Here is a 27434-nt window from a genome sequence, read left to right as displayed (position 1 = left end):
CTCTTTGTTATTACCCCAAGAGAGCTGACAACTAGTCAGGCACTCAAATCTCCCTTATCATTTCCAGACTGTTTTACCTTGCTGTGAACATCCCGTTGGTGGGAGGGCCACAAATGGTCTCTCAAGCTTCTCTCAAACCACCAATCTGGTGTTTCTGAAACGCCCCAGCCCTTTTCTGGCCTTGTGTACTTGACTCCTACACCACGGGGAAGCTCCCCCTTGGATTCCAAAAGAAAATTAAACTCCTTGGAATCCAAAACTAAGAAACTTTCACAGAGTGGCCCCAGGTGGATTGGTTATCATGATATTTCAGTCTCACCTAACCAATAAGAGAGCTGGCTGGCACGTTCCCAGGAAGAATATTCTCATATGAGCAGTGGATGAGAGGAAGCCAAAAGATTTTCGGCCCTCTCCATGCTCACCTTACACTCTACCTGGGTTCTGAGGTAGAGATCTTGTGACGGTTGGGGCCCTGCAAAGCAATTAAAAGAAATAAAGTATTATATTTTAATTGATGTAATCTTCAAGCTCCCAGTGGAATCTGGGGTGATATCTGACTAGAGTTACCCTAGGTATCAATAGATGACTCTTCTGTGAAAGTGCATTTAGGAAGACAAAACCCTAGGAATCCTGAACTTCATTAACATATGTATCCGTTTTTGGGGATGGGGGGCGGATTGGCTCTGGCTCCTAGGACTAAAAATTGAAAGAAGCCACCTAGACTTTTCTGGGATCTGAACAAAGAGCCAAAGCGGGTGGGGGAGTAGAGAGGGAGGTGGAGAGAGGGAGAGAGAGAGGGCAGGGAGGGGAAGACAGAGAGTGGGTTTATGATTTTGTTTGCTTTTCAAATCTAGTACCTGGATATTAGACACACTAAACCATACTTTCTAAACCCAAACAGCTTTCATCCATCACTAACATTTCAGGGTTTGTTTCTGTTTTATTGTAAATATTCCAGTTGAAGAAAGATAAACAGACAAGAAAAAACTGCTTTATACAGTATACAGAGTCAGATAGAAAATACAGAATGGAAAAGAAAGCCAACAACCAACAGATAAAAAGTGGAGACAAACCAAAGAAGGGTACTAGCTGGTTGCAAATTCACCCACCAGCTCGAGCGAGGTGCGGCCCTTGTCTCAGCAGCTAACAGAAACCATCTAGTGCTGGCAGTCTTATCTTGATTCCACACGGAGAAAGAAACAGACTATAAATGATGCATAGGGACATTTATTTCACTAATCCATTAAAAAAAGTTTGCTATTGATCAAGATAGCCTGCTCATAAAAACGAGTTTTTTTAAAAAACCACCCTTCCCGCCCCAAATGTGATCTGACAGTAGGAACCACGTTGTCAGAAGCATGAGATGGAGCTGCAGGTTGGAGCACAGTGGCACCACTGGGGTCTGTGGTCAGCCGGCCTTCAGGTGCCCTTCCCACCAAATCCATGTTTCTCCACGAGGATCAAGGCAAGGTTTAAAAAAAGACCCACGTGTCTTGCACAGCTTGTTGTCATTTGATGGTTAAAGAGAAAAAAGATAAAGGATTCAAATTCATGAGTGAGGTCAGGTGAGGACAAAATGAGTCTCCCTCACAGGAATAATCAGGGTACCATTCGGCCCCCAGGACGGCAGCCCTAACTAACTGTCCTGGCATAAAGAGGATGCCGACCAACCCAAATGGCAAAAACATGAATTAAGCTCGTCATCTTCCAAAGATGTCTTTATTTTAGTACATTTGCAACAGCAACAAAAGTGAGGACAATTCCATTCAAGGTGGTGGCAGCGGTGGTGGAGGTGGAGGTGGTGGTAGTGGCTGTTTGTTTCTCTCTCTCTGAATTTGCTAAGTTTACAATCGGAAATTGCATAGAATTTGTTTTCCATCAGCAAATGAGAACTCTCTGCGTGAAACTCCTAATTGGTGAAGTCAAGCAAAGGTCAAGCAGCTGCAGAAAGCCTCACCCCTCCCATCACACGTGTGCTCTGGACTCTGCAAACTTCTCACATGGAGAGCAGTCACTAGCAGTCACCTGGTAACCTGGACAGCATCAGTAACTCCTATTTGGTGGATGGAACAGAAGTTCAATGCTTTACCTAAAGTCATACAAGGTGGGGGGCTACTGCTCAAGCTGAGGTTAGGACTCAGGAGTTCCTGGTTCCCAGGACTGTGTATTGACTAGGAGACTCCACCTCTCTCCCAGGAACCTAGCAAATTCTTGATTACTTAAGGTCTTTCTATGGAATAAATACACACACGCACACGCGCGCACACATACACACACACACGCTTGCACCCAGGTCTCACATCAAAGTAGCAAGAAACTACCCAATCCATGATTGATAGTCTTGGGGGTCTGGCTTCATAGGCAGCCACTGAGTTTGGTTGAAAAAGAGATGCAGTTGACAAAGTATGCACCATACCAACGGCGTGGCCCAGTCCTTCCTCCTCTGTGAACAGCATGTTCCACGGGAAGCCAAGGCCATGGTATGGGAAAATTCTATCCACTCTTTCCGCTCCTTAAACGAAGTCCTAGGACGCTTTGTGCATTCTGTTCTCCTCCCCTGTCTGTCTTCAGAGACTACATTCACAGAAAGATCAAATCAAACACAGTAACAGTGAAAGTCAGAAAGAGAAAGGGAAAGAAAAGACAGATTAACCCTTGACATCCCAGGCGTTTCAAGGTCTCTCTGAGTATCCGATGAGTTAATTGCTTTTTGGCATCTACAACTTTACTTTAATGCTTTTGAGACTCTCCATCTGACTCTTCCCGAGACCTCTTCTCTTGTGCTCCTGCAGGCCCCCAATCACCATACAGAAAGGAGAGTTAAGCACCTGAAATCGGATGCACTGGTAACACAATATCCCAAAATTCAGGAAGAAGAAGAAATGGGGATTATTTAGGCTTCCATTCCCTAACCCAGCCTCCCCGTCCAAAAAACACAAAACAAATTAACAGAACTGAGAAGATGACAAAGAAGAAACGGAGAGGAGGAAAGGGAAAAGAACATTAACAAAAATATACAAATCCAGAAAAGAAAAACTTCCCTGTTTAGTTTAATTTTTTTTTTCGGTAAGAACTAGACAGAGGGTACATTGGCCTCTGACTAGGGGGAATTCAGCTGATGATTCCACCAATTCATTGGACTGGTCTGGGTAGGGACCCCCCACCCTATACTCTGTTATTTTGGCGAGAGGGAAAGGCCCGCTGGGAGAAGATGTGTCTTTGTGCCCAGGAGGGAGGGCCGTCCTTTGCCACTTGGGTGCAACGTCTCCGGGTGGACCCCGCTGCCTGACCGGGCGCGGTCTCTGGCTGGGGCGTCAGGCTCCTTGATCTTTTGGAAAAGTGACTGGCTCCGAAATCCGGAGAGGTGTCGACGCTGTACAAGTCCCGGCTCGCGGCTGACAGCAGTGCCCGCCCCGCGCCGCCTCCGCGCGTCCTGTGGCCGCCGGGACTACTCGGGCTCGCTGCTGTTGGTGGTCTTCTCCCACTCCAGGCTCTCCTCGCTGCGGGCGGGCGACGGCCGTGCCCGCAGGCCCTGGAAGCGGCGGCACTCGGGGCAGACGCGGATGTGCGTGCAGCCGCGGGCCACCAGGGCGGCCTCCTGCGCCAGTCTCTGCGCGAGCTGGTCGGGCTCCCCTGCCCCGCACAGTTTCCCGTTGCTGAGCGTCGCCGTGCCCCGGGGCCTGCGCTCCTCGGGTATGGGGGGCCGGGGCGGCGGGACTCCGGCGCGCCGCCGGCGGGGGTGGATACTGTCCTGACACAGGATGATACTGCGCAGCTCGGTCACCATCTCCTGGCAGACGGACACCTGGAGGAGATAGCGAGGTCAGGGCCCAGCCCCTCAACCAGCCACCGCGGACCCCTTGCTAGTTCGCTGGGATGGGGGATGAGGGGGACAGCGGTCACAGAATCGTGTCATGTTAGGTATGAAGATAATAAAGGCTTTTCAGTCCATCTCCTCACTCCACTCCCATTTAATGTCCAAACACCCTCCATACCATAATATTCAAGAGCCCCACCAGCTGGTCTCCAATCTTTGATGAACACCTTCAAAGACAATGATCTCCCTTTTTTTTTTTTTTTTTTTGCACATTTCCATTAAATGCTGCTTCCTTTTACCCAGCTAACAATTTCTGTCCCTGAAATTTTCATTCATTGATCCCAGCTAAATTTGGACCTTGAAGTCTACTAAATAAATAATTCCTCCACCACATGTCAGTCTCTCAAGTATCTGAAAAGGCTACCATGTCTCTATGAACATTCTGTTCCTTAGGCTGAAGATTCCTGTTTCTTTTAGCCAACCGGTTATAGCTGGAGATGGATGTATCCTCATGATAACAAAAACAAGAGGAGGGTAATACAATGCACAAACAGTATAGTATGTATCACACCCTGTGGGTCTGGGGCAGACTTGAATGCAAACCCACTAATGTTCCTGTAGCAATATGTATGTACACTCACACCGTGTGAGTGTGATAAAGGCCACAAACATCAGTCAAGCGAAGTCACCACTAAGTGCATTTGCATCAAACTTACAAGGAACTTGGAACTCTCCCAGCTTTTTAGGTTTCAGAACTATGGATGAAGAACACAGGAGAGGGCTGGGCACAGTGGCTCACACCTGCAATCCCAGCACTTTGGAAGGCTGAAGTAGGCAGATCACTTGAGGTCAGGAGTTCGAGACCAGCCTGATCAACACGGTGAAACCCTGTCTCTACTAAAACCACAGAAATTAGCTGGGTGTGGTGGTGTGTGCCTGTAATCCCATCTACTCGGGAGGCTGAGTGGGGAAAATCACATAAAGCCGGGAGGCGGAGGTTGCAGTGAGCTGAGATACTGCCACTACACTCCACTCCAGCCTGGGCAACAGTGAGACTCTATCTCAAAAAAAAAAAAAAAAAAAAAAGAGAGAGAATACAGATGGGCCTGTATTTTTGTTTGTTTGTTTGTTTGTTTGTTTAGACAGAGTCTTGTTCTGTCGCCTAGGCTGGAGTGCAGTGGCGTGATCTCAGCTCACTGCAACCTCCGCCTCCTGGGTTCAAGTGATTCTCCTGCCTCAGCCTCTCCGGTAGCTGGGATTACAGGCACGCGCTACCACACCCAGCTAAATTTTGTATTTCTTAGTAAAGACTGGGTTTCACTATGTTGGCCAGGCTGGTCTTGAACTGCTGACCTCATAACTCACCCACCTCGGCCTCCCAAAGTGCTGGGATTACAGGCATGAGCCACTGTGCCTGGCCGATGGGCATGTATTACTACGATTACTATTATTATTATATCCATTTCACAAATGTAGAAATGGAGGCTCAGAGAAGTTATGCATATTGCCAAAAATTGACTAATAGCTGACTCTGAATTTGGACCAATACCTATCAACTCCAAGCCCGCACATGCTCTGCTGAGTGCCCTACTCTGAGTTGAAAGGACACTTTCCTAGACCATATGGGAGCAGAAGTCCTCAGTTCTTTCACGTTCTTTCTTCCAATTCTATAATTGGGACAGTTGTTCTACCATAACCAAATCGCTAACACAGCACTGACTCTTTATTTTAGCTATTTGGAGTGCTCTAACTACTTGCTGAGTTTGTCAATGTACTTCCAGACCATGGGTGAGCTTTGGGGGAGAATAACAAAATGTGAAGCGGTTATAGAGAGGTGATGTCACTTAATGGAATATGGCCTACATTAGTTTTCCCGACTTGGATTATAGGAACATCACACCCCCACAATTGTTAACTAAATAGCAGAGACTCTTGGCAAGTCACCTAACCTCTCTTCTTCTAATAATAACTACAATAAAAATAGTACCACCTGCCTAATCTATTACATGTGACAATAATATAATAATGTAGATTTATTGACTGTCTACTGTGTGTCAAGCACAGGGATAAAAGACACAGTGTTTACTGCAGGCAGCTCGACCTCTAGTTGGGGGCTGATACCAAAATAATTGCAATGTGGTGTGTAAGTGGTTCATGCCTAGGTTACAGCGGTGTCAAGAAGAAGGAGGATGACCAATTGCTGAGACACAGCAGGAGAAATGAGGAAGGATTCAAGAGGAAGGGAACACTTAAACTAGGTCTTAGGGAATAAGTAAGACCACCACCTTTTAAGGGGTGGGCAAAAGGAGAAAGCCAGTAAAGCTGGAGACAGCAACACGAGGGGAACCAAGAATCTGGGTGCCATGCAAGGCAAGGGAAGCGGGATTCTGAAAAAAAGTATCCCCATCATCAAGAGACACACCGAAGTCCAATAAGGCCCAATAGATTCTCTTTGGTTTGGTCCACTGGGAGGGGTCAGACCTTTAAGCACTGGCCTTTCGGTGCAGGGGTAGGGAGAAGCCAGGCTGCCCTGGGTTTCGGACCAAAATGGGGGTGAGGAGATAGAGACTGAGAGTCTCTCAGCTGGATCCCCTTGGTTTGGAAGAGGAGAGGGATAGAGCAAGCAATAGTAATCTTCCTATTATTTCGAAATACGGCAGACGCGTTCATAATTGTGGATTGGAGAAAGAGCAGGCAGAAAAAAAATACGGGGGAGAAAGAGGATAATCCTGGAGTAGCTGAGGAAAGACAGGATCAAGGAAGAGACAGCAGAAGGACTGGGCTATCTGCTGCAGCTGCAGGGTGGCTGAGCTGTGGGGAGATTCTTAGTGGGGGTTTTAATTCAGGGCTGGCCACTCCTGATTTCTTGGGAGATGGGAAGTAAAATGAAGCTCTATGCATGCCGAAGCAGAGAAGCTTGAGGAGTGGGCAACAGCATGGAAGTCCTACAAGGAGACAGCAAAGGGGCTGAGCACAGAGGACCAGGACTGGCAGGCAGTGTTGTGTTAAGGCCCCATGTGAGGCCAGACTCCATAGACTTCCAGCGGCACTGTTTGTCCTGCTGTGAGATATTTCCCCAGTGCCAATTAGGAAAGGTTTTAGGAAGATTCAGAGTTGGGAGACTGAGATAGAGGCTAATGTAACTTTAAAAAAAAAATCTAATAATGCAATTAACATGTAAGGATTTATACATCTTCCCTGGGGTGGGCTGGAAGAAGAGCAGGATAACATCTTCTTCCCTCTTCTCCAACTGTTGAAGCTGGGTAAAGTTTATGTTAACCTTGTCTCTCAGCCACAGCTGGGGAACTGAACTTATTCAAAATCCCCGAGAAGGGAGATAAAATTCTTGGATTCACATGAGTCAGGATATCTCTAAGGATCCTTCCCTGCAAGGCAAAAACATACTCAAAATGGAAGGACTGAGGTTGTCTTTTCCGTAGTAACCTGGTACTTTCACCTATTTTTCTCAACTACATCTTAAAGGATAGTTCTAGACGGCTTTGTTGTTCATAAAAGCTTTTTCGCATGCGTATTGGCTGGGCTGTTTCAAAGAAAACTGAAGCCCGGCGAGGTTAAGTGCCCCTTCTGTAGCTGCATAATTACTAAGTAATGAAGCATTGAGCCAAATCCCCTCTGCTGGGCACTGGGATTCTCTTGGCTGCACTTCCTGTGGGAAGCGTCAGAAATGACTTTATATGTGCATGAGTCGATGAACTTCACCCCATCTGCCAACACTATGGATCATACCCCTTTGGAAGTTTACCTCAGTTGCTTCCGAGTGTCTGAGAGTCCATAAAAACTCCAACATAGCCATGAAAATGGCCACGATTAAGCCACAAATAAGAACCACAAAGATTCCACCAATATTCTCCATTCCCAGGCCTGTAAGAAAGTGATAACAAATAAAAAATATTGTAAAAGATCAGGAAGACACAATCATTGTATCAAAAATGCTAAAATCATTTAAACAAGAACTTGAGTATTGTAGATGCTCAAGTAGACACCCATGAGTCTACCTGACATAGAGACACCCAGTCCTTGAAGATATTTAATTATCTATCTGGAAAAAAATGCAGCATAGTTGAAATAAAATGGAAGAGAGAGATCTTGCCATCAATCAAGGACACTGGCAAGAAGCCTACCAAAGGGTGTCTGGGGCTGGGAGGTGGGGACCTTTTAAGAAAAGGGCTCAGGCAAACTCTGACAGCTTATAGAGAGAGACATGACGCCAAAATACCTGCCAGTTCTAACAGTTTCATAAAAGTTTTACTCAGTCTTCCTAATATTGTATTTATGTGATATAAAAGCAACTGTTTTGACCAAACCATGGATAGAAAAAATTCTATTTACCTATCTTTGTCAACATGTTACTAAAATACTTATTTGGAAAGTAAAACTTTTTTTTTTTTTTTTTTTTTTTTTTTTGGTGAGACGGAGATTTACTCTTGTTGCCCAGCCTGGAGTGCAATGGTGCAATCTTGGTTCACCACATCCTCCGCCTCCCAGGTTCAAGCGATTCTCCTGCCTCAGCCTCCCGAGTAGCTGGGATTACAGGCATGTGCCACCAGGACTGACTAATTTTGTATTTTTAGTAGAGACGAGGTTTCACCGTGTTGCCCAGGCTGATCTCGAATTCCTGACCTCAGGTGATCCGCCTGCATTAGCCCCCCAAAGTGCTGGGATTACAGGTGTGAGCCACTGAGCCCGGCCTGGAAAGTAAAACTTTTTATCCCACCAAACGAGTGCTTTACAAACCAGTTGCCATCAGAACTGCCTAGAAAGCTTGCTAAAAATATTGATTCCCAGTCCTTACCCCAGACCTACTCGATCAGTATCTCTGGACATGGGGCCCAGGAATCTGTATTTTCACAGGTGATTCTTTTCTAGCCATTCCTAAAAATAGTTTACAAATTGGTAATTTTAGAAGCATTGTGCAAGTTTGTAAGTTCCTGGGAGTCAGACATCGTTTCTGGTCATGTCCTCATTGCAAAGCACGATACCTGGCACACAGTATATAGTCAATACATACTTATAGGATATGATGTGGCTGTTTCATTTCCACTGTGTCAAACACTGAGTTCAGCTATGGAATTAAATGCTTTTTTTTTTTGGCATTAGAGAAACCCAAACACAAAACACCCTGATTCAACTGGGGCCACAATCAGAAATCAAAAGGCATCTTTCATCCAGGAGGGTCTGTTGTGTCCCGTGTTCTTCAGGAATGCTTGCATATCTGAGTGTGCAGTCAGTAGTGTCCTCACAGAACACGGAGTCTTGTCAGTGTCAGGGGCAGTCAACCTCGCACGGCACTATAAAAGGAGTCACAGGGCCAGAGCAGAAATCAACGCTACCTTTTGCACCTTGGAAAACTGGAAAAATAGCCCTACCTGGCCATTTCAGGATGCCCAGGGTTTCCTTTCACAAAGTCCTAAGTGGATGCCTGATTTTTGTTTTTAAAATAATAGTGCAGTAGCCGTCCCTGCCTACAACTGAAAATCTGCTTAGAATGACGCTGAGGACTCACATGATGAACGCACCAAATGAACTATACACTCTGATCTGCAGGTCCACAGTCAACTCTTGAGTACCTGTGTGAATGCGGGAATTCTCTATTTTGAATAATAAAAAATAGGGGATCATTTAAAAACTCAATTCTACCTTCCAGGAGGAAGGTGCTTAAATGGGCAAAAAGGCCTTAAAACACCTATATTTGGAGGCCCCATCTCACATAAAAGCAAGTAGAAGAAAATGCACCCACATCTTGTGTTAACACCTGTCCCCCTAATCTGGGCCATTTGGGTAGAAGGTTTTCACTCTGGGAGCATCAAGAGCCACAAGAAGGAGGGGATGAAAAAGGGACACTTAAGAGGGAATGTACCAAGGAGCTGGCTGGGGTTTGTAGGCAGATACTTCAGCCCACAGATTTAGGGGTGGTGAGAACTGGAGTATTAGGATGTGTATCTGTGCGACACGGATGAATTACCTTCTCTGGCCAGCCCCTGTGGAGGGAGGCTGGGTGGACATCCCTCGTGAATGGGGAAATGACAATGGTGACATGAAGGACGGCCATCTGCTCAGGTAACTGGAGTCCCCAAGTGACTGCTGAGATTCTACAAGATACCCCCATCACTTGGCAATAGTTGTGCTTGAGATAGAAAACAGGACAAGGGGGTGGGTGCAGTGGCTCACGCCTGTAATCCTAGCACTTTGGGAGGCCAAGGCAGGAGGATCCCTTGAGGTTAGGAGTTCGAGACCAGCCTGGCCAACATGGTGAAACCCCGTCTCCACTAAAAATGCAAAAATTAGCCAGGCATGTAATCCCAGCTACTTGGAAGGCTGAGATAGGAGAATCACTTGAACCCAGGAGGCGGAGGCTGCCACTTGATCCGAGATTGTGCCCTGGCACTCCAGCCTGGGCAACAGAGTGAGACTCCATCTCAAAAACAAAAACAAAAAACAAAAGAAAATAGGACAAGGGCCCCTTTGCAGAGGGTCTCACATTCCTCTTGTTTCTGTAGAGGTGGTTTTCTTTCCCCTTTAGGTCTTCTTCTGCTACCTGTGTTCCAGCTGTGCCCCCTGCCTCCCTATCAGTCACCTCCCTGGTCCTCCTCCAATCTTCTCTCCACTGGCTCTCTCCCTCAGTACATTCACATACTCATGTCTCTCCCTCCTTAAAGACAAAGAAATCCTCCTTACTCTCTCCAGCTCTGTCTAATCCAACACTTCTTCTCTCTCCTTCCATGGCCAAGGATTTTGAGAGTTGTCTACATCAGAACTATTTTAAGACCTTCTAAAAGCCCTTAAAATCACTTACATTTGGAGGACCCATCTCACATAAAAGCAAGTAGAACAAAATGCACCCACATCTTACGTTAAATGCATTAAAAAATTTTTGCTTCTGATATTACTGAGTGGCAAGATACAGTTAACTTAAAATTGGCTGTGATTTCTCAGCAATCATTGCACATACATACAAAAGAATGTTGCAAAATTAAAAATATAACCAATAAATTATTTCTACATGTAATGAAGTTTTTATGAATATTAAAGATTAATGAAGTTGAAACAATGTTACATTTTGGAGATATTTAATTAAACATGTCTTAATTTAATTTTGCAGTTTCCTTTTTGCATTCTGAAACCAGTAATTTTTTTCAGACCTCAAACATAATTTGGACACTCAAAAAGCTTTTAAGCTCCAAGTAACTCTGTCTATGATATCTAAAGGAGAAAATAATTCTGTTTTGAATACTCTTTTGTTCTTGCTATTCAATCTTCATCCCATGCAATTTTGTCTTGCACCACTAAAACCACCCTTGCTATGGTCACCAATGAACATTTTGTTTCTAGCCTAATGGAAATTTTCTAGTCCTAATCTTGCATGACCTTTGTTAGCATTTGAATCGTCAGTCACATGCCAGTCTTGGCATTTTATAAAGCCGTTTCTTATCACTCTCTTCCGATCTCCTCAATCTCCTTTGATTGGCCTGGGGCACATTTTCTTCTCATTTTCCTGCCTTTGGTCTCCTACCCCTCCTCCATGTCTTGGCTATTACCAAATCCTGCTGATTTTGCCTCCTGAATATTTTTCAATTTCTTACCCTTCTCTCTATTCCTCCTGCCACTTCCCTAGTTTAGGCACCCACCATCTCTTGCTTGGACTATTGCAGTAGCCTTTAAAACTATTTCCCTCCCTGTAGCCATTTCCTCCTCAACTCTGCACACTACACAGTTGCCTCACTGATCTTTCTGAAATGCAAAATCTAACTGGACACATTCTCAAGTAACACAGAATTGTTTATAGTTCCCAGCACACAGCATCGTTGCTCCTACCTTCCATACCTTTGCTCCTGTTAATTCCTCTGCCTGGAACCTACCCCTACCCCCGAGACACACACCTGGCTAAACTCAACCTTTCCTTTAAGACTTAGCTCAGAGGTCACTTCCTCCAGGCTGCCTTCTTTACTCTTACCTGACTTTTAGTGATACTACTTTTGTGTTTTACTAATAATACCTTGTTTATCACTATTATGCATAAAATAATACACTAGTTTATATATCTGGATTTCCCACTACACTGCGAGTTCTTTGAGGGGAAGAACCATGCCTTGCTCAACTCTACAACCTCACAGTCATGGTACCTGGCCCATTATAGGAGCTCAGTAAATGTTTGTGGAAAGAATGAGCAGAAAGAGAGAGGACAAAGAATTCCAGATGTAGAGGGCTGCCTTACCAAAAGCTCTGGACCCATATGTATTCCTTTCTAATTAAATTTGGTTTGAAATAATGGTAAAACGTGACAGCTCTGGTTGAGTGCTCCAGTCTGGTCATAGAGGAAGACGGCCCAGACTGTACTGAGTGGTGGCTAAAGGGGACTGAATATTGACATGGGCAATTCACAACATGGACTGCCTGTGTTGGGTGGGGGTATTGGGACAGTTATCAACAGGCATGTGGTCTGCACTGGAACAATTTTTATTGGATCAGGGAAAGCTTTTGGGGGAGCTGAGGTTTAACAGGAGGCTGGCAGAAACCATGAGTCACTGAAACACCCCATAGTCTTTCTTTCCTAGCTTCTCGCATTTCAGGGCCAGCATGTTAATCATGGGTGTTGGCTCCAGAGTCCTGATTCCTGGCTGAGTGGCCTCCTCCTCACAGAAGCAAGGCTTGAATACCATTTGTGCCTTGAGGAAGTTATTGGAAAGAGGAAGCAAGAATAGAATGCTGGCAGAGTCAGAGTTGAAAAACAGATGGAGTGGGGAGTGGGAAGGGAGAGTTCGGAGAGCACAGCAGTTCCATTTAACACTGTCATCAGTCATTCTCTAGAAGTCAAATGCCTTCCACAGCACATCGACATTCATCAGAAGGGGCCCTTGATGTGAACTCCCTCCAGCCTACAAGGCCCACGTGGCACTCACAGATGCCTCAGCACCGGCAAGGGGGATTGGGAAGCCATCTAGTCATCTCTTTCCTTCCCTTCTTCAGATGGGACCACGCATAAGCCATGCAGGCAGATGGCTTTACAAACTGGGACTTTCTCCTGACACTTGAGTCTCTGAGCCTCAGCTAGGCCCCAGCAATCAGCTGCAGTCACTGAAATAGAATCACGCTCTCCCCACAAACTCCTGGTTGGCTAAATACTAACTTTGGTGTCACCCGCAGATTGCCCACAAATATTTTGCCCACAAAATGATAGTTCACAAATGCAAACGAATAATGTTCTTTGTCTCTTGAACTAAGAACGGGAAGGGCACCCTGGAAGAGAGCACCTGTGAAGAGATGTGAGTCTCCACCCACCCACTTGCTCTTCCTTTGGTTCCATCTGGCTAATAACCACTTCTTGGATTCAGGTACACTTGTGTCCTAGCCCGTAAAACCCTCACACATCTCCACGAAGCACTGTGGAAATCTGCAACTAAAATACAGAGGAAAAGCTCCTTTTGAACAAACAGTGAGGGAAGGCTAAGAAAAAAGGCAGAGACCATAAAAGCCATGGAGGCAGGTGCAGAGAATCCACTCGCACAGAGAGAGGACTGACTAGTGCCACGAGATCCCGGCAAGAGACAATGTATTTGCTCTTTGACCTTGGTCAACAGATCTTGACTGAGAAGCTTCCATGAGCTGGGCACTATGCTAGGTCCTAAAGCTCTGTGCCACATTGGCTCATCAAGAGCACTGGACAAGAACATGAATTCTTGGACCCATAAGGCTTTCAAGCACTTTCTATTTCAGAACTATATTCACCTATAGCCATGCAAGTATATCAAATAGTCCGATCTCCAGGGATTGTAAATAGCAACTTCATGTGCCCAGGTATAAACTGACTTACATGACCTTCCCAGAAAATGCAAAGTGATTCATCATGTTGAAATGGTAAGCTTGACATTTCGTCTTGCATTCACCAAGGCATCTGGTGACTAGACCTAGCAGATTCTGGAAAGAATAATGGGAGAAAAGTAGGCAAAAGGGACTCAAACCCGAAGAGGGATGGGAGAGGTATTTGATAAATTTTGCAATTTATCAAAACACGAGCTATGGGAGGGTGCTTATAATCCATCAAAATATGAGCTCAAGTACCTCATTTTTCATTTGCTATCTCATTCAATTATCATTAAAAACACCATAGAGAAGGCCCATTGTCCCCACTTTATAGTTAAAGAAACAGAAATTCAGAGAACTTAAGTTGTCTATGTTTTCATAACTAATGTAAATTCTAGATCAGTTTGATTCCAAAGCTAACGCTCTGTATATATGTAAAGCTGACCTTTATGAGTGTTTACTATGAGCAAAGTTAGCCTGCTAAATGTTTTAACTCAATCCTTACAGTTACCCTGTGAAATGGGCACTACGCTTACCTGCATTTTCCTGACACGGAAACCAAGGTACAGAGGAGTTAGGTAACTTGCCCAAGGTTCCATAGCTGACAAGTGGAAGTGCCCGAATCTAAACTGAAGCCAGGCCCCCCTGCCGGCCAATTCCACACCACCTCTCCCGGTCACTCGGCATCCACTCACGCTGCAGCGGGGCGATGACAGAGCTCAACCTGGCATCCTAATGACTGAACACATTCCTGGGAACCTCTAGAGGGACGCAGGGCAGGGGTAAGGGGGTCTATGTGTGAGCTACAGCTCAGCTTATAAAATCCCCTTCTGTCCTTCAGAACATGACATCACATGTTTGAATCGATGATTTGTTGGCTTAATCTCGGCCCAGTTACCAGACAACAGTGAGCTGAAGTCTTAACAATTCGACCTGCTTTGTTGCAGACTCATGGGGCCACCCTTTGCCTCTGCTGTGATCATGGTTTTCTGGAAATCCCTCTGGAGTTTCTCTCTCTCAAAAATAGATCTAATTTGATCAGAGAGAGGCTTCCTCCACGGCATCTCTCTGAAACACTATCTAAATTCCCACATTCAGGTTTCCAGCCCTGGCTCTCTCCAGAGAAACCAGAGAACCAGGATAACTACGCTGGACCCCATGAGAAGAAAGAGAGAGGGAAGCATCCCCGGGGCCCCTTCCACCCCCATCACTCACCCCCACTCTTGCTAAGATGTCTCACACTTCCATTCCCACCGTGCCAGACAGCAAACTTCCTGTTTTCTAAGGGTTCTGTGAGTCAATGCCACTGGCCTCTTTTCCATTTTTGAAAGGGAACCCTGATTTTCACAGCCTGGTGGTGTATTTATGTTCCTTTGAAGCCCAACTGTGAGCTCGTGTTTTTCAAGATAAAGGTATTTAATTTCCTTGGAGTTCACCAACCACCTTTTTGTCTAGCAATTGTTCTGCAAAGACTTCAGTAATCCAATCTCCTTGAATTGGGATGCCGGCATCTGTGAGTGGCTAGCGATATTTCTTTTTATAGCAGCTAAGTGAGAAAATAAATAAATAAGTGTTTTTTGAAAAGAAAAGGCAGAAGAAAATGAAACAGCTTGGAATGGAGCCTGATCCTTTTTGTAATCTCCAGTTTTCCACAGGATCTGCTGTTTCATTTTTTTAGCGAGGTAGGGAGGTGGACAGTCACCCAGCTACGGGCAGGGAGAGTCAGAGGGGGCGAGGAAGCTAAGGGGTAATGTTGTGGCTCTTACCAGAGGCAAGCAAGACCTGGCACAAAGACTCGGGATTGGTGGCATTATCACAATGTTAGGATTCTTCTCTGCAATTTGGCAGTAATGTTTGAGCTGTAATATTGGATTAGAAGTGGGGTAAGCACCAGTTCCTTTTCTTTGAAATTTCTCGCATTTTAATAGGATAACAAAGTAGAAAAGGATTATGTTAGGCACTGGCGCGTCGTCTGGTACATTCTAATTAAAACTGCAGCCACTCTCAGTTTCAGAGGTCTCCGAAAAACAGACCCACTCATAGTTCCTTTCACCTCTATCCCTCTCTGCCCATTCCATATTTCTCTCCTTCCTTTAGGCACACGTGAAAGCCAACTGATTGAAATTCTAAAAAAGAAAGATCACCTTGGAGCTGCTTGGGAAAGCAGGTGAAAGCTACTGCCCTCTGTTCAGCCTGAGACACAAGAAAAACAATGTTCCTAGGTCTCAATTCTTGGTGAACACTTAAAGACGTAAAGCCCGGGTGCGGTGGCTCACGCCTGTAATCCCAGCACTTTGGGAGGCCGAGGGGGGCAGATCACTTGAGGTCAGGAGTTAGAGACCAGCCTGGCCAACATGGTTATATGCCATCTCTACTAAAAATACAAAAATTAACTGGGCGTGGTGGCAAGCACCTGTAATCCCAGCTACTCAGGAGGCTGAGGCAGGAGAATTGCTTGAACCCAGGAGCTGGAGGTTGCAGGGAGTCAAGATCACACCACTGCACTCCAGCCTGGGTGACAGGATGAGAATCTGTCTTTAAAAAAAAAAAAAAATGATTTAATGGAAGAGATGTTTGGGTCATGTTGGTCCTGTTTTTCCAAATCCCTTGGACAATGAATGACACAGCATAGTAAGTTTGACAGCTAATTTACGAGAGAGATCGATCAAGCAATGGCACCTCCCGTTTCAGGCTAGTGGCTCTTGCTTGGTTTGGAAGAAGTCACATGCAGTTTCGCTTGGCCAAGAAGCCTCTTAGCCTCTCTGAGTAATGTTTGCTTGGGCTCCAGCCATGGCACAAATGGGGCCACCACATTAAACTGGCACTAGCAGCTATGGCTGGGACAGTAGCTGAAGTCCTGGCTTTCAGAGTGATTTGCATAGCATCTCCCACACAGCCCCACTCTGAAACATTGCCTCTTATTAATACAGCTCACCCTCTTGTTCCAAAGGATGACCGTAGAGAGACAAGTTAACACTGGCTGGCTGATAGCACCCAAATGAATCTTCGGATGCATTTGGGACCTGGGCAGGATGATTTCCACTGTTTATTTTCCCTTTCATCTGTTCAGTTCTCTTCTTCATGCCAGGGAACATTTGGTCCCAAAGTGCAGTGGAGAGAGGCCTCCTGTTCACTTCTTTCCATCTTTCCTGGAAGCCTGATCTCCCTCTCTGCCTCCCCTCTCCCTCCACCCTGAACTCCACTGTCAGCGCAGTCTTCCGAAACTGTGGAACCATCTAATCTATTGTGGATGTGGAACTGTTTCCAAGGCCAACAACTGCAACAATTATAACTTTGTATTTCTATTCCACCTCCAACTTCCATTTCCACCACATGGGCAAAAACATAGAGACTTTTCAGTCATTTCATGTTTAAATTCGCTTAAATCCAGTGTCTTCTCCATTCCCCCTTCTTTCCGGGATGTATTTTGGGTTTGTGGTTGTGTCATTGTATTGGGGTGGGGATAGGTGTCTGGTCTTATGCTGTAGTCCACTTAGATTTCCAGTATCTTTGTCTGGAGTTAAGGAAAACTCAGGCCTTTCACTGGGCCCTCTGCTGTGGGTCCCTATGTGCCACCTCTTATGTCCCCCACTTCACTGAGGCATGGCACATATTTCTGGGGTTTGCTAAACTCCAGAAATATGCGTCATGCCACAGTACAAACTCATTACACAGCCAAACTCCCCAGATGCGAATTCTTCTCTGCTCCACATGTACCACCCACAGCCCCTGCACAAGTAAAAATCTCTTTAGAACTCTTGGAATACCCAGCTAATTCTGGGAGTGCTATCTGCCACTCGCCGGCTCCCAGGAGGGCAAGGACCAAGCACATTTTTACACGTCACTTCCTGCTCAGAAGCTCCTGTCCTGGCCAGGGCATCCTTTTATCTGATTTGCAGAGTTGGTGGCCCGGTTCTTCTATTTCTTTTTTTTTTTTTTTTCACTCCTACTTCTAGCATCAACTTTTTGCCCAGATTCTATTAGGAATTAACCTTCTGTATTCCAAAATACTTCTCTAGCAAATCAAAAACCTCACTCTTCAAGGACATTATGTCTGCTGTGAGCTTTAAGAACTTATTTTGGAACTTAAAGCCAGTAATTTGACTTGGTTTCTCCCGAGGCAATAACTATCCCCTGGGACCATGAATGCCACCAAGAGCTCAGAATTCCATCCCACCACACCTGCTTTCCGTGTGCCACATCTCACCCCAGAACCTTTGATGGCTACTGCCAATTCTCCCAAACCCAGTCCAGGGCACTGTTGCTGTGCCAAGGAGTCTGGCAAAGCTGTGACATGCTGTTAGGGCATCTTCCTGGGACACTGATTTTACTTAGGGCTTGGGTGGGAAAAAACATTCTTACATTAAATAAACATGCCTATATTACAGAGTAAGATGCAAAATTCACACGTATTTTTAGGCCAGAACAGAAGACTTTCAGGAAATTCTGAACAAGTAGGCTGCTTTAGACAATGTCCTAGATCCCCAACAGTTCCCATTTGGTCTCCTCTGCTTTTGGTTCCTCCTGTGAAAATGCGTGAGACAGACTGGTTGCAGTCCAAATACCTTTACCCAGTTTTCAACTCTCTTAAGTCCAACCTCATCCTACCTTTTCAGACCGAGTTCTCAGCATAACACCTGTGCCTCACAACAGTCCTAAAGCAGCCATTCCTACGGGATGCTTCCAGGTCCAGGCCATGTGCCCTTAAACCTTCCCTGACCATTCCGCAGAATTCATCACTTCCTCTTCTGGGCTTCCAGACATTCTCTTTATACCGCTATTAAAACTCTCCCACACTGCAACCATTACAGCAACCATCTGTGCCTCTCTCTAGCTTCTAAGCCTCTTAAGGGCAAGGGCAGGTTGTGTTCCTTTTGGTAATTTCAGAGCCCTGCACAGTGCCTGGTACACAGCAGTTTACCACGCTGTTTGTTGGCAGCAATGAGAGCTACATGAATATTTTCCATGCCAACATTTGGGGTGCTGGGCTCCCGTTTCAGAGGAAACAATCATAAGATAAGGCTTTCCAGACTTTTCCTCCTCCAAAGTCAGGAGGACTTTGAGACGCTTGCTCATTCACCTATTCATTTATCTATTGTAAATGAATTGTTCATTGTTTCATCAAACACTGACGGCAGGTGATGTTCTGGGCATCAGGACACAAAAATTAATAAGACACAGTCCCTGTCCTTGAGTTGCTTATTGTCTATAGGGGGGAAAAATGTCAACAGACAGAAAATAAATGTCTTAAGTGTTGATTTTTGAAGAGCCCTTCAGCCTGAGGGAGAAGGGATGGATGCGCACATTCGCAGCTTGGGGACACTATTCAGACCTCTCATTGTGCCTTAATTGCTCGTTCAGGCCTCTCTCTTCTCCAGCACCTCTGCACCACCATATGCCTTCGGTCAGCTGTTCAGAGGCAGGAACAACTGACTGTGAGCGGACAGCTCCTGGTGCGAGGGCTATTGGGGAAAGTAACTTCAAGCACAGTCTCATGAGTCACGTTAGCATGACCCAGGAGAACACAACAATTGGTAGCTTCCGACAGCTAGCGGCAGTTTTCATCACACATCCCACAAACACTGGGTAACTACTATGTGCCTGGCTCTGTTGGGGAGGCTAGGACCACAGAAGCAAATGAGACTGAGTCTGGGTCTAAGGTGCCAGCAACTGAGCAGAGGAGACCAAGATTGCAGCATAGTGTGTTGAGTGCTCTGTCCAAAGTCACAGAAGGCCCCCAACCCACTGTGGTGAGGGGAGAGGGAGATCAAGGGTTTCTAGGAAGACAGATACCTAGACATTTCTTCTATTTCATTTATCAATCAGAGGAAGGATCGATTAGCAGAAGGTCCTCTGCTGTGGGCCCCAGGTTCACCTCCCCATTTCCACGTTAGACAGCTGCAGAGCACACCACCACTACTGTTTCCCTGCAGACGGAGGTGAGATGGCCCTCTTTCCTGCCATCCTTTAGCTCACTGTTATCACAGAGCAACATTAACATATGCTGACAATAATCCAATTTTATTTTAGCTATTCCAGGTCCAGCCACATGTTTCCAATCCATGTCTTTTTTTCGGAGAGGGAGTGGAGGAGCATTTTGCTACCCACACCTTCCCTAGTACAAACCCATTACACAATCCAACTCCCCAAATGCGAATTCTTCTCTGTTCCATCTGGACCACCCACAGCCCCTGCACACAGCCCTGCCCACTGCGCTGACTTCTGCTCCACATCCGTCTTCAAGGTGCTTATCTGCCTGCAATGCCCTCCTCCTACACTGTTGCCCTATTGAGGTCCTGGGCATCTTCAAAATCTAGTTCATTCTATCCAATCCACAAAAGTGTCTTGACACTTTTTTCTGCATATCCCCCATTTTCTATTACTCTGAACAAGCAGAAGTAATCTCCGCACTTCACCCCCTAGCATTTAACTGTAATTTGGCAAGTGTCAGTAATTGTGTGCTGACTGCTTCCAGTAAGTTAATTTTGTTTCCAGAAGTCACTTTAAGATGCTTGCTGGTAAGTCTGCAGAGCTTTCTTACTCCCAGGCGTGTGAAGTGATGTGCTAGGACACCTCACTGTCACTCAGCACATCCCTATTGATGGAATATCCGGCTGACCCTTGAAAATAACTCCCCTGCAGGCAGCTGATGGAATCAGACAGCCCGGAAGTTCAGAGAGCAGCCGAGTACAGTGCTAGGATGCAGATCAGTGACAGCTACGATACACTGGGCCCGGGGAGGAGCCAAGCTCTGTGCTTTTTCACTCTCCCTTCACAGCAGCCCTACAGTGTGTTACTTACTGAACTCATTTTACAGATACAGGAATGAGGGCTCAGCGCTGTTAACTAATGTGCTGAAACTCACAGACTCGCGGTCGGTGGAGACGGGACTGAAATGAGGTCTGCCCATGCCCTGTGTCCATTCATGTCCACTGCTTTCCCCATGGTCAGATATGGCCTTTGGGGAATGAAGAGCCAAGAAGTGTGTGGCCTCACTCAGTTCCTCTGAGAGCAGCATTTCCTTTAAATTATAAAAAATACTTGCTCCATATATCCATATTGTTGAGACCTCTTCTTGCAAGATAGAGATCCACGTTTAGACACTGAGAATCACATAGTTATTCATTCGCTGTCTCATCAGGGACAATCATTCATGCTGAGCAGAAAAGACAAGCACATGATATCCTTCATTCTGTTCCTCAGCTGTCTTCCTCAGGCAGAGCATGGACAGGTAAATCTGTTGCATATTTAACAAGGCTGCAGTAGATGGAGTAGTAGATACGGTATGTGACCATATGATTTATTGTCTAAACCAGGCCACTTTGAGAATGAAAGCTGTCTAGAAATAATTAATAGGCATTAACTGATCTACAACAGATAGAAACAAGACTATACCATCCTGGGCAAACTAGGGTAAGTGTTCCCCTACAGAAAATCCTGGGTTCTCAGGCACCCTCAACACTCCTTAACCAAACATCTTAGTCAGGGACTGCTTTCTATTTAGGCAAATTTAACATTCGCTCATTCATTTGATAAAATATCCACATGTCCGGCTCTGTGGGCAGCCCTGTGATGACCAACCCTGCCCTCATGAAGCTTACATTCTAGTAGAGAAAGTGGAAAGTAAACAAATACATAAGAAATATAATATCAGGTAGCGATGAGGTCTGAGAAGGGAAATAAGGTGGGGTTAAGGTGATGGAGAGACATGTGTAGGGTAGGAGTGAAGAGCTCTTCAAAGAGAGGCCAGGAGGAGGGAGCAGGTGCACAGGCCCTGGGGTGGAAGAGCCAGATGGGAGGCTTGGGGACCAGAGAGAAGAGAGGAAGGTTGAAGGGGAACAGATCATATAGGGCCCTGAATTTTATTCCCAGTGGGATGGGAAACCGTTGGAAGGTTTGTGCAGGGGAATCCTGACATCGAATTTGCATTTTTAGAAAGGATCACTCTAGCTAGTAGTGGAGAATATATTGTAGAGACGCAAGAATGGGAAACTAAAACCAGGCGGTTGTGATTGCACAGGTGTGAGACGACGCGGCACGGGCCAGGGTAGAAGCCGTGGTGCTAGGGGTCAGAGGCAGCTGGGTTCAAGAAACACCATGGAGGCAGAGTCTCTAGGACTTGGAAGCCAGGTGGACACTGGATGCCCGTGATACGCAAGACCCTGGGACAGACCTGACCCCCTGCCAGCCCAGCTTATACCTAGGTTCCTTCCAAGGCGGTTCGCGATGGGTCCTAGAAGTCATTATGTGTACCTGGAATTTGAACATGAGAAACAAGCTACTTTGGTCCTCTAGGGCAGGAGGAGGATGGCCCTGAACGTCCTTACCTTTAGCTCTGTGATCTTCCTCCTTGGGGCACTTCCCTCCTTCCCACCATTTGCGCTTCAGGATCTCCAGGCGGTTGTTCTCCTGCAGCTGGAGAATGGCCAGATCAAACTCGTCCCGGAAAACCGAGCCTGCGGGGGTCACAGGAGAGCCCAGGACACAGGTTGTGAATGCCCTGTTAGGCGTCACTCTGCTCCCCTTCCCGGCACACCTCCTGGCCACCCTGCCTGCTTTCACCTCCAGAGGGGACAGACAGATGCAGTGGATGGGGCGAGCCCATGTGGCCACTGCTCTCTACTCCATCAGGGCTTCCCCGGGAGAGTGCGGCGTTCTGGCTTCACGCAGGGTTCTCAGGTTTTTCTACTTCCCTTCTCTCCATGCTGACTGGCGCATCCAGCCCATGGCCCAACACCCCAAGATGGGTCAAGGAAAGGCTTTCCAGGCAGTCGTACCATCCACCTCCCCAGCCGGACACCACCACTTTCTAAATTAAAAAGATGGTCTATTCTGGTTAAACAACCTGCCCACCAACACCCAGGACACTGGCTGCAAAGCATCCAATCCACCTCCAGGAGGCCAGAGTTTGTGTTTCTGTGACACAAACCTCTTAGGTGTGTCCAATTTCTACTTTATTTAAATTAATTTCTCATGGCCAGTCACGGTGACTCATGTCACTTTGAAGGCTCAAAGTCCAAAGTGTGAATGTCCTTTTAAAAAGCACAGAGAATGAGAATGAGAAAGTGCTCATTCTCAGCACTTTGGGAGGCCGAGATGGGCGGATCACTTGAGGCCAGGAATTCAAGACCAACCTGGCCAGTATGGTGAAACCCCATCTCTACTAAAATACAAGAATTAGCTGGGTGTGGTGGTGCGCACCTGTAGTCCCAGCTACCCAGGAGGCTGAGACAGAAGAATCACTTCAACCTGGGAGACAGAGGGGCAGTGAGCCGAGATCGCACCACTGCACTCCAGCCTGGACAACAGAATGTGAGACTCCGTTTCAAAAATAAGTGAATCAATTTCTTAAGCACTCGTAACTCACTACATTACACCTGACAACTGTTTATCCAGAGAAGTCATCAATCAGTGAGAGAAGAGCCACACCAGAGTGTGAGAATCAGGTCACCAGGTGTTTCCCATCCTCAGCGCTGCCTTCTGAGCGCACGAGAACCCACTGGCCTGTCCATCACCCTGCTTCTCCCACTCCTCCTTCCCTCCTCAAAAGAAGGTTTTTTTTTTTTCTGTTCAGTACCATTCTTTTTTAATTTTTCTAATGCAATTTTGCCAAGGAGCTTTGGTTCTAGAATTTAGGTTTAATCACAAAAACAGGCTTAAATCAAACCATGGAAAGCTCAATGTCTCAGCACAGGCTGAGGCCTGAGATTATTAAGAAAAAGCTGCCAAGAGGCTGGAAAACAACTAAGCTGCCCAGTTTCCTTGCCCAAACTCTATGAAGGCTGGATGTGGACAGATGCCCTAGAGGAGAAAGGCTACTGTGAAGGATCAGGCAGAGCTTGGAACAAACAGATGAGTGCTTCTGAAATTTTCACGTGCATTGCAATCACCTGGGGATTTCGCTGAACTGCAGAATCTGATTCAGTAGGCCTGGGGTGGGGCCTGAGAGTCTGCATTTCCAACAAGCCCCTAGGTGATGTCCATGCTGCTGGGCCACGGACCACACTTTAAGAGGCAAGGAACCAGAACATCTCCCAGATCTCTTCCAACCGTGACAGCCCACGGCTCCACAGTAGAACCTTCCCTACTATAGACACAATTCTGCTTGGACACCCAAACCCAAGCCTGTAGCACTGGATGTGTGCATGTGATCTGGGCAAACACCAGCGAGCTTCATGTAGAGTAAGTACTTATTACACATCTTATACATAGTTGGACCCGAACCCCAAGCCTGCAGCACTGAATGTGTGCAAGTGATTTGGGCAAACACCAGCAGAGCTTCAAATACAGTAAGTACTTATTACACATCTGCAGTGAATGGACACATGAACGAGTTGTCTAACAGAGGTTGTTAGGTGGTGAGGCTAATGAACAGTCCAGGTTTAGAGAGAACGGTCTAGCCCAGCAAGGCAGTTCAAGCAGTTTCAAGGCATGTTCAACCCAACCTCCTAACACACCAGGGGCCACATGAAAGGCCTATTCTGCTTACTCGTTGGTTGCCTACTTAGTTCCTAAGCCACCTGATTACTTTTTCCATCTTGTTCCTTGTTTTGTTTCTCTTAATTTTCCTGGGTCCAACCACACTGCTTATTCCATAGTTAGGCTCTTACATTCCACTTAAGAATGATATACATGCTTGTATCTCCTGGGCATACCCCCAGCTGAACCTAAATCCTGGCTCATCAATGAACTGTGTAATGTTCTTTCCAGCCTCATGTGGGAAGCTGGGCTAGCTCCGAGTAGACCTTCCCACCTATCCTGTCCTTTCTAGCTGATAGGACCCATTGGCAACATGGTCTGGTAAATGAGTTACTGGACTGGAGACAAGCATCCTAGGCTCAAACCCAGCTTCTCTACCTATTCTGTGACCTTGGACAAGTAATCTGTCAGCTCTGAATCTGAGTTCTGTCCTCTACAGGATGGGAATAACCACATACATCTTGCAGGGGTCTATGAAGTGAGATAAAATGTGAAAACAGTGTCATGTCAGATATACAGCAAACGCATTTCCTTTCACTTTTCCTTGGTTATTGATGAAAATTTCTAGAGTTGTGGTCTGTCTTACCCCAACTCTCCATTGTTTTGCTCCATGAAAACTTTGGAAGCATTTGAAATTTAGGTAAAATGTGTTAAATTGCACACATCAAGGTGTGCCTTAAGTTCATTTTGCAGTTCACACTATCATCTTGAAACAAAGGGGTCCATAATCTGTATTATTAGTGGACATCAATGAAATACAATGGCATATAGAGGGTTTGGAGGTTTATAAGTACCCGGAGTGAAGCCTCCAGTTCACAGTTCACAGAACTCCTAGTGCCATAATGTACAGAGTTCAGGGATGAACCATATTATTACCTATGTTCATTTTCTTGGTTTCTGATCAGAATTTAAGTCATGTGCTATTGTCAAATAGTGGTGGCTCATGCCTGTAATCCCAGCACTTTGGGAGGCTGAGGTGGGCAGATCACCTGAGGTCAGGAGTTCAAGACCAGCCTGGCCAGCATGATGAAACCCCATCTCTACTAAAAATACAAAAATTAGCTGGCCATGGTAGCACACGCCTGTGGTCCCAGCTATTCGGGAGGCTGAGGTATGAGACTCACTTGAACTGGGAGGCGGAGGCTGCAGTGAGCCTAGATAGTGCCACTGCACTCCAGCCTAGGTGACAGAGTGAGACTCTGTCTCAAAATAAATAAATAAACATATATATATGTGTGTGTGTGTGTGTGTGTGTGTGTAATAACATAGGAAACCATAGAAGAGATGAGAAGGACACTAATATCCCCCAAGGTAGGCTCAGTGTGAGACACTAAGGTAAGGCACCTAACTAGATTATCAGGTTTAATCCTCCCAACCCCATATGGTAGGTATTAGAAACCTAATTTTATGAATTAGATAACTGAGGCTAAAGAATGCATCTAAGGTACCACAGCCAGTAACTAGAACACATCCCGGGGTCTGCCTGACTCCAAGCCTGTGCTCTTTACACTCCACAGGTGTGAGTGAATCCTGCAATTTACAGAGTTTTGAGCTAAGGTAAAGATCAACAACAGGGATGTGTACTGTAAATACAAAGATGAGCATACCGTATGCCAATTTTCTCCCAGAGACTGATGGCCTTGATCCCCGCTTCTTCCCCTGTTGCCTTGTACAAGAACACCCTCATGCAAGAACAACCCTCTACAGACGGGCTCTCTATGGGGTGTGTGGAGGGGGAAGGGTGCATGTCAGAAGGGGCTGGGGAAACATTCAGATCCCCTTCACAATCACCACCGCAGCCAAACATGTCCTCTCCTCATCTTCTTGGGGAGGTTCTGTTAGCAGGTGAAGGCTCAAAGTCCGAAGTGTCAATGTCCTTTTAAAAAGCACAGCCAGGATACCTTTCTGGAAGCCAAACATCTCTACCCTCCTATTAATAGAATGAGACGGGGTGACACCCAGTCAGCAGGCCTAACACCAGAGCGTTCCCGCCCCTTCTCAATGACCCACACCAACCTGCTGTAGATGGATCAGTGAAATCCACAAATAATTTAAAAGCCATTTCATCTAATCATGGCCGTCCCCTTTAGAAGTAAACTTTTCACTGGTGACGCTAACAAATAGCAAAATTAACTGAATTTCACCATCTCATCCTTCTTTCCACTGCTAGTAGAGATAGCAATCAATAGAGAAATGGCCAAAGGGTAGCAAGCAAGAAGAGGAACAAAAGGCCTAAATACACACCAAAGGCATCAATGCTCTTTAATAATTAGTATTAGCCCTTTAAATTAGTCAGTTAATCAATCAGTAGCTAATCAACTAACTCTTTAATAATCAAGGATTGAGCACTGGTTGTTGAGTAAAAGAAATATGTGTGTTTGCTTTAAAAAAAAAAAAAAAACAACTTTAGAATGCCCACCTAAAGTCACTGTTAAACTGGTTCTAGCAACAGGGGTTACTGGATTCAATGCAGCATTCAGTGGTTTGATCTACCCTGACCCTGTCTGGACAAAGCTACCCAAAGAGGCTGTTCCTCTCCCGCATACCGACTGGCATGCCAATCCCATAGCCCTTGGTGTCCAGCAGGCCCCCAATCTGAGTGAGGTTGCAGTTTCGCTGCCGATAGTACTCGTTCATGGTGGATTCCAGGAGGAAGGCGTAGTTGGAATTCAACACCCTGGCGATTCCCTCCTCTGTGCTCTTCACGAACACGCTGGGCTGCTTGGAATACATGTAATTCCACATGCGTTGGTAGGTCTGGTAGCGGGAATTCTGGGAAAAGAACAAAAGGAAGCAGGATTGGGAAAAGAGGAAGAAAACGTTGATTTAAAAAGAGAGGGAATCAAAGTGCACCTGAAGATGCTGGCCCTTCCTCTACTCTACCCGCTGATTACAGACAAGAACCTTTTCCCTTTCTGTCTCTCAACACGAGATGTTCACTGTCACTGTGTAATGGCAGAGGAGGGAGTTGTGCCTTTGATACCTTTTACAGAAAGATGAGGAAGCAACAGGGCACTAGGGCCCTGATTTGGTAATTGGTTTTGCCACATCTACCCTCAAGAGCTCTTCTACTGCAGACCTCCATTTTCCGGTAGAACTGAAATTCTGGTTGGGTACCTTCATTGTCCCTCAATTTGGGGCAGTGAACTTAGGTTCATTTAGGACTATACAGAAATACCCTTTGAAGAAGCAGTTTCACTATTTTCTATCCACCCTAAACCAGTTGATCAATCACATATACGAAGCTGGCTGCTGTGTTACAAATAATAACAAGTCAGAGAACTCTGGGGGTCTATCCAAACCCTGTGTTTGCACGATG

At 46.0% G+C, this 27434-nt stretch overlaps 1 protein-coding gene across 1 annotated transcript in view; it reads right to left on the bottom strand.

The window, feature by feature from the left end:
* Positions 1-920: 920 nt before the first annotated feature.
* The window catches only part of GRIK4 (glutamate ionotropic receptor kainate type subunit 4), a 427684-nt gene continuing 401170 nt past the window's right edge, over positions 921-27434 (bottom strand). Inside the window, exons 17-20 of the mRNA XM_025356723.1 lie at positions 26662-26887; positions 21964-22092; positions 7581-7699; positions 921-3805 (exon numbers count right to left, since the gene is read on the bottom strand). Coding sequence (XP_025212508.1) covers positions 3449-3805; positions 7581-7699; positions 21964-22092; positions 26662-26887 — 831 coding nt within the window. The 3' untranslated portion in view covers positions 921-3448. The remainder of the gene's footprint in view (positions 3806-7580; positions 7700-21963; positions 22093-26661; positions 26888-27434) is intronic.

This window comes from Theropithecus gelada, chromosome 14 (genome assembly GCF_003255815.1).
Source record: "Theropithecus gelada isolate Dixy chromosome 14, Tgel_1.0, whole genome shotgun sequence".
Classification (NCBI taxonomy): Eukaryota; Metazoa; Chordata; class Mammalia; order Primates; family Cercopithecidae; genus Theropithecus; species Theropithecus gelada.
Note: the sequence above shows the minus strand (reverse complement) of the source record. Positions and strands in the feature narration are given on the sequence as shown.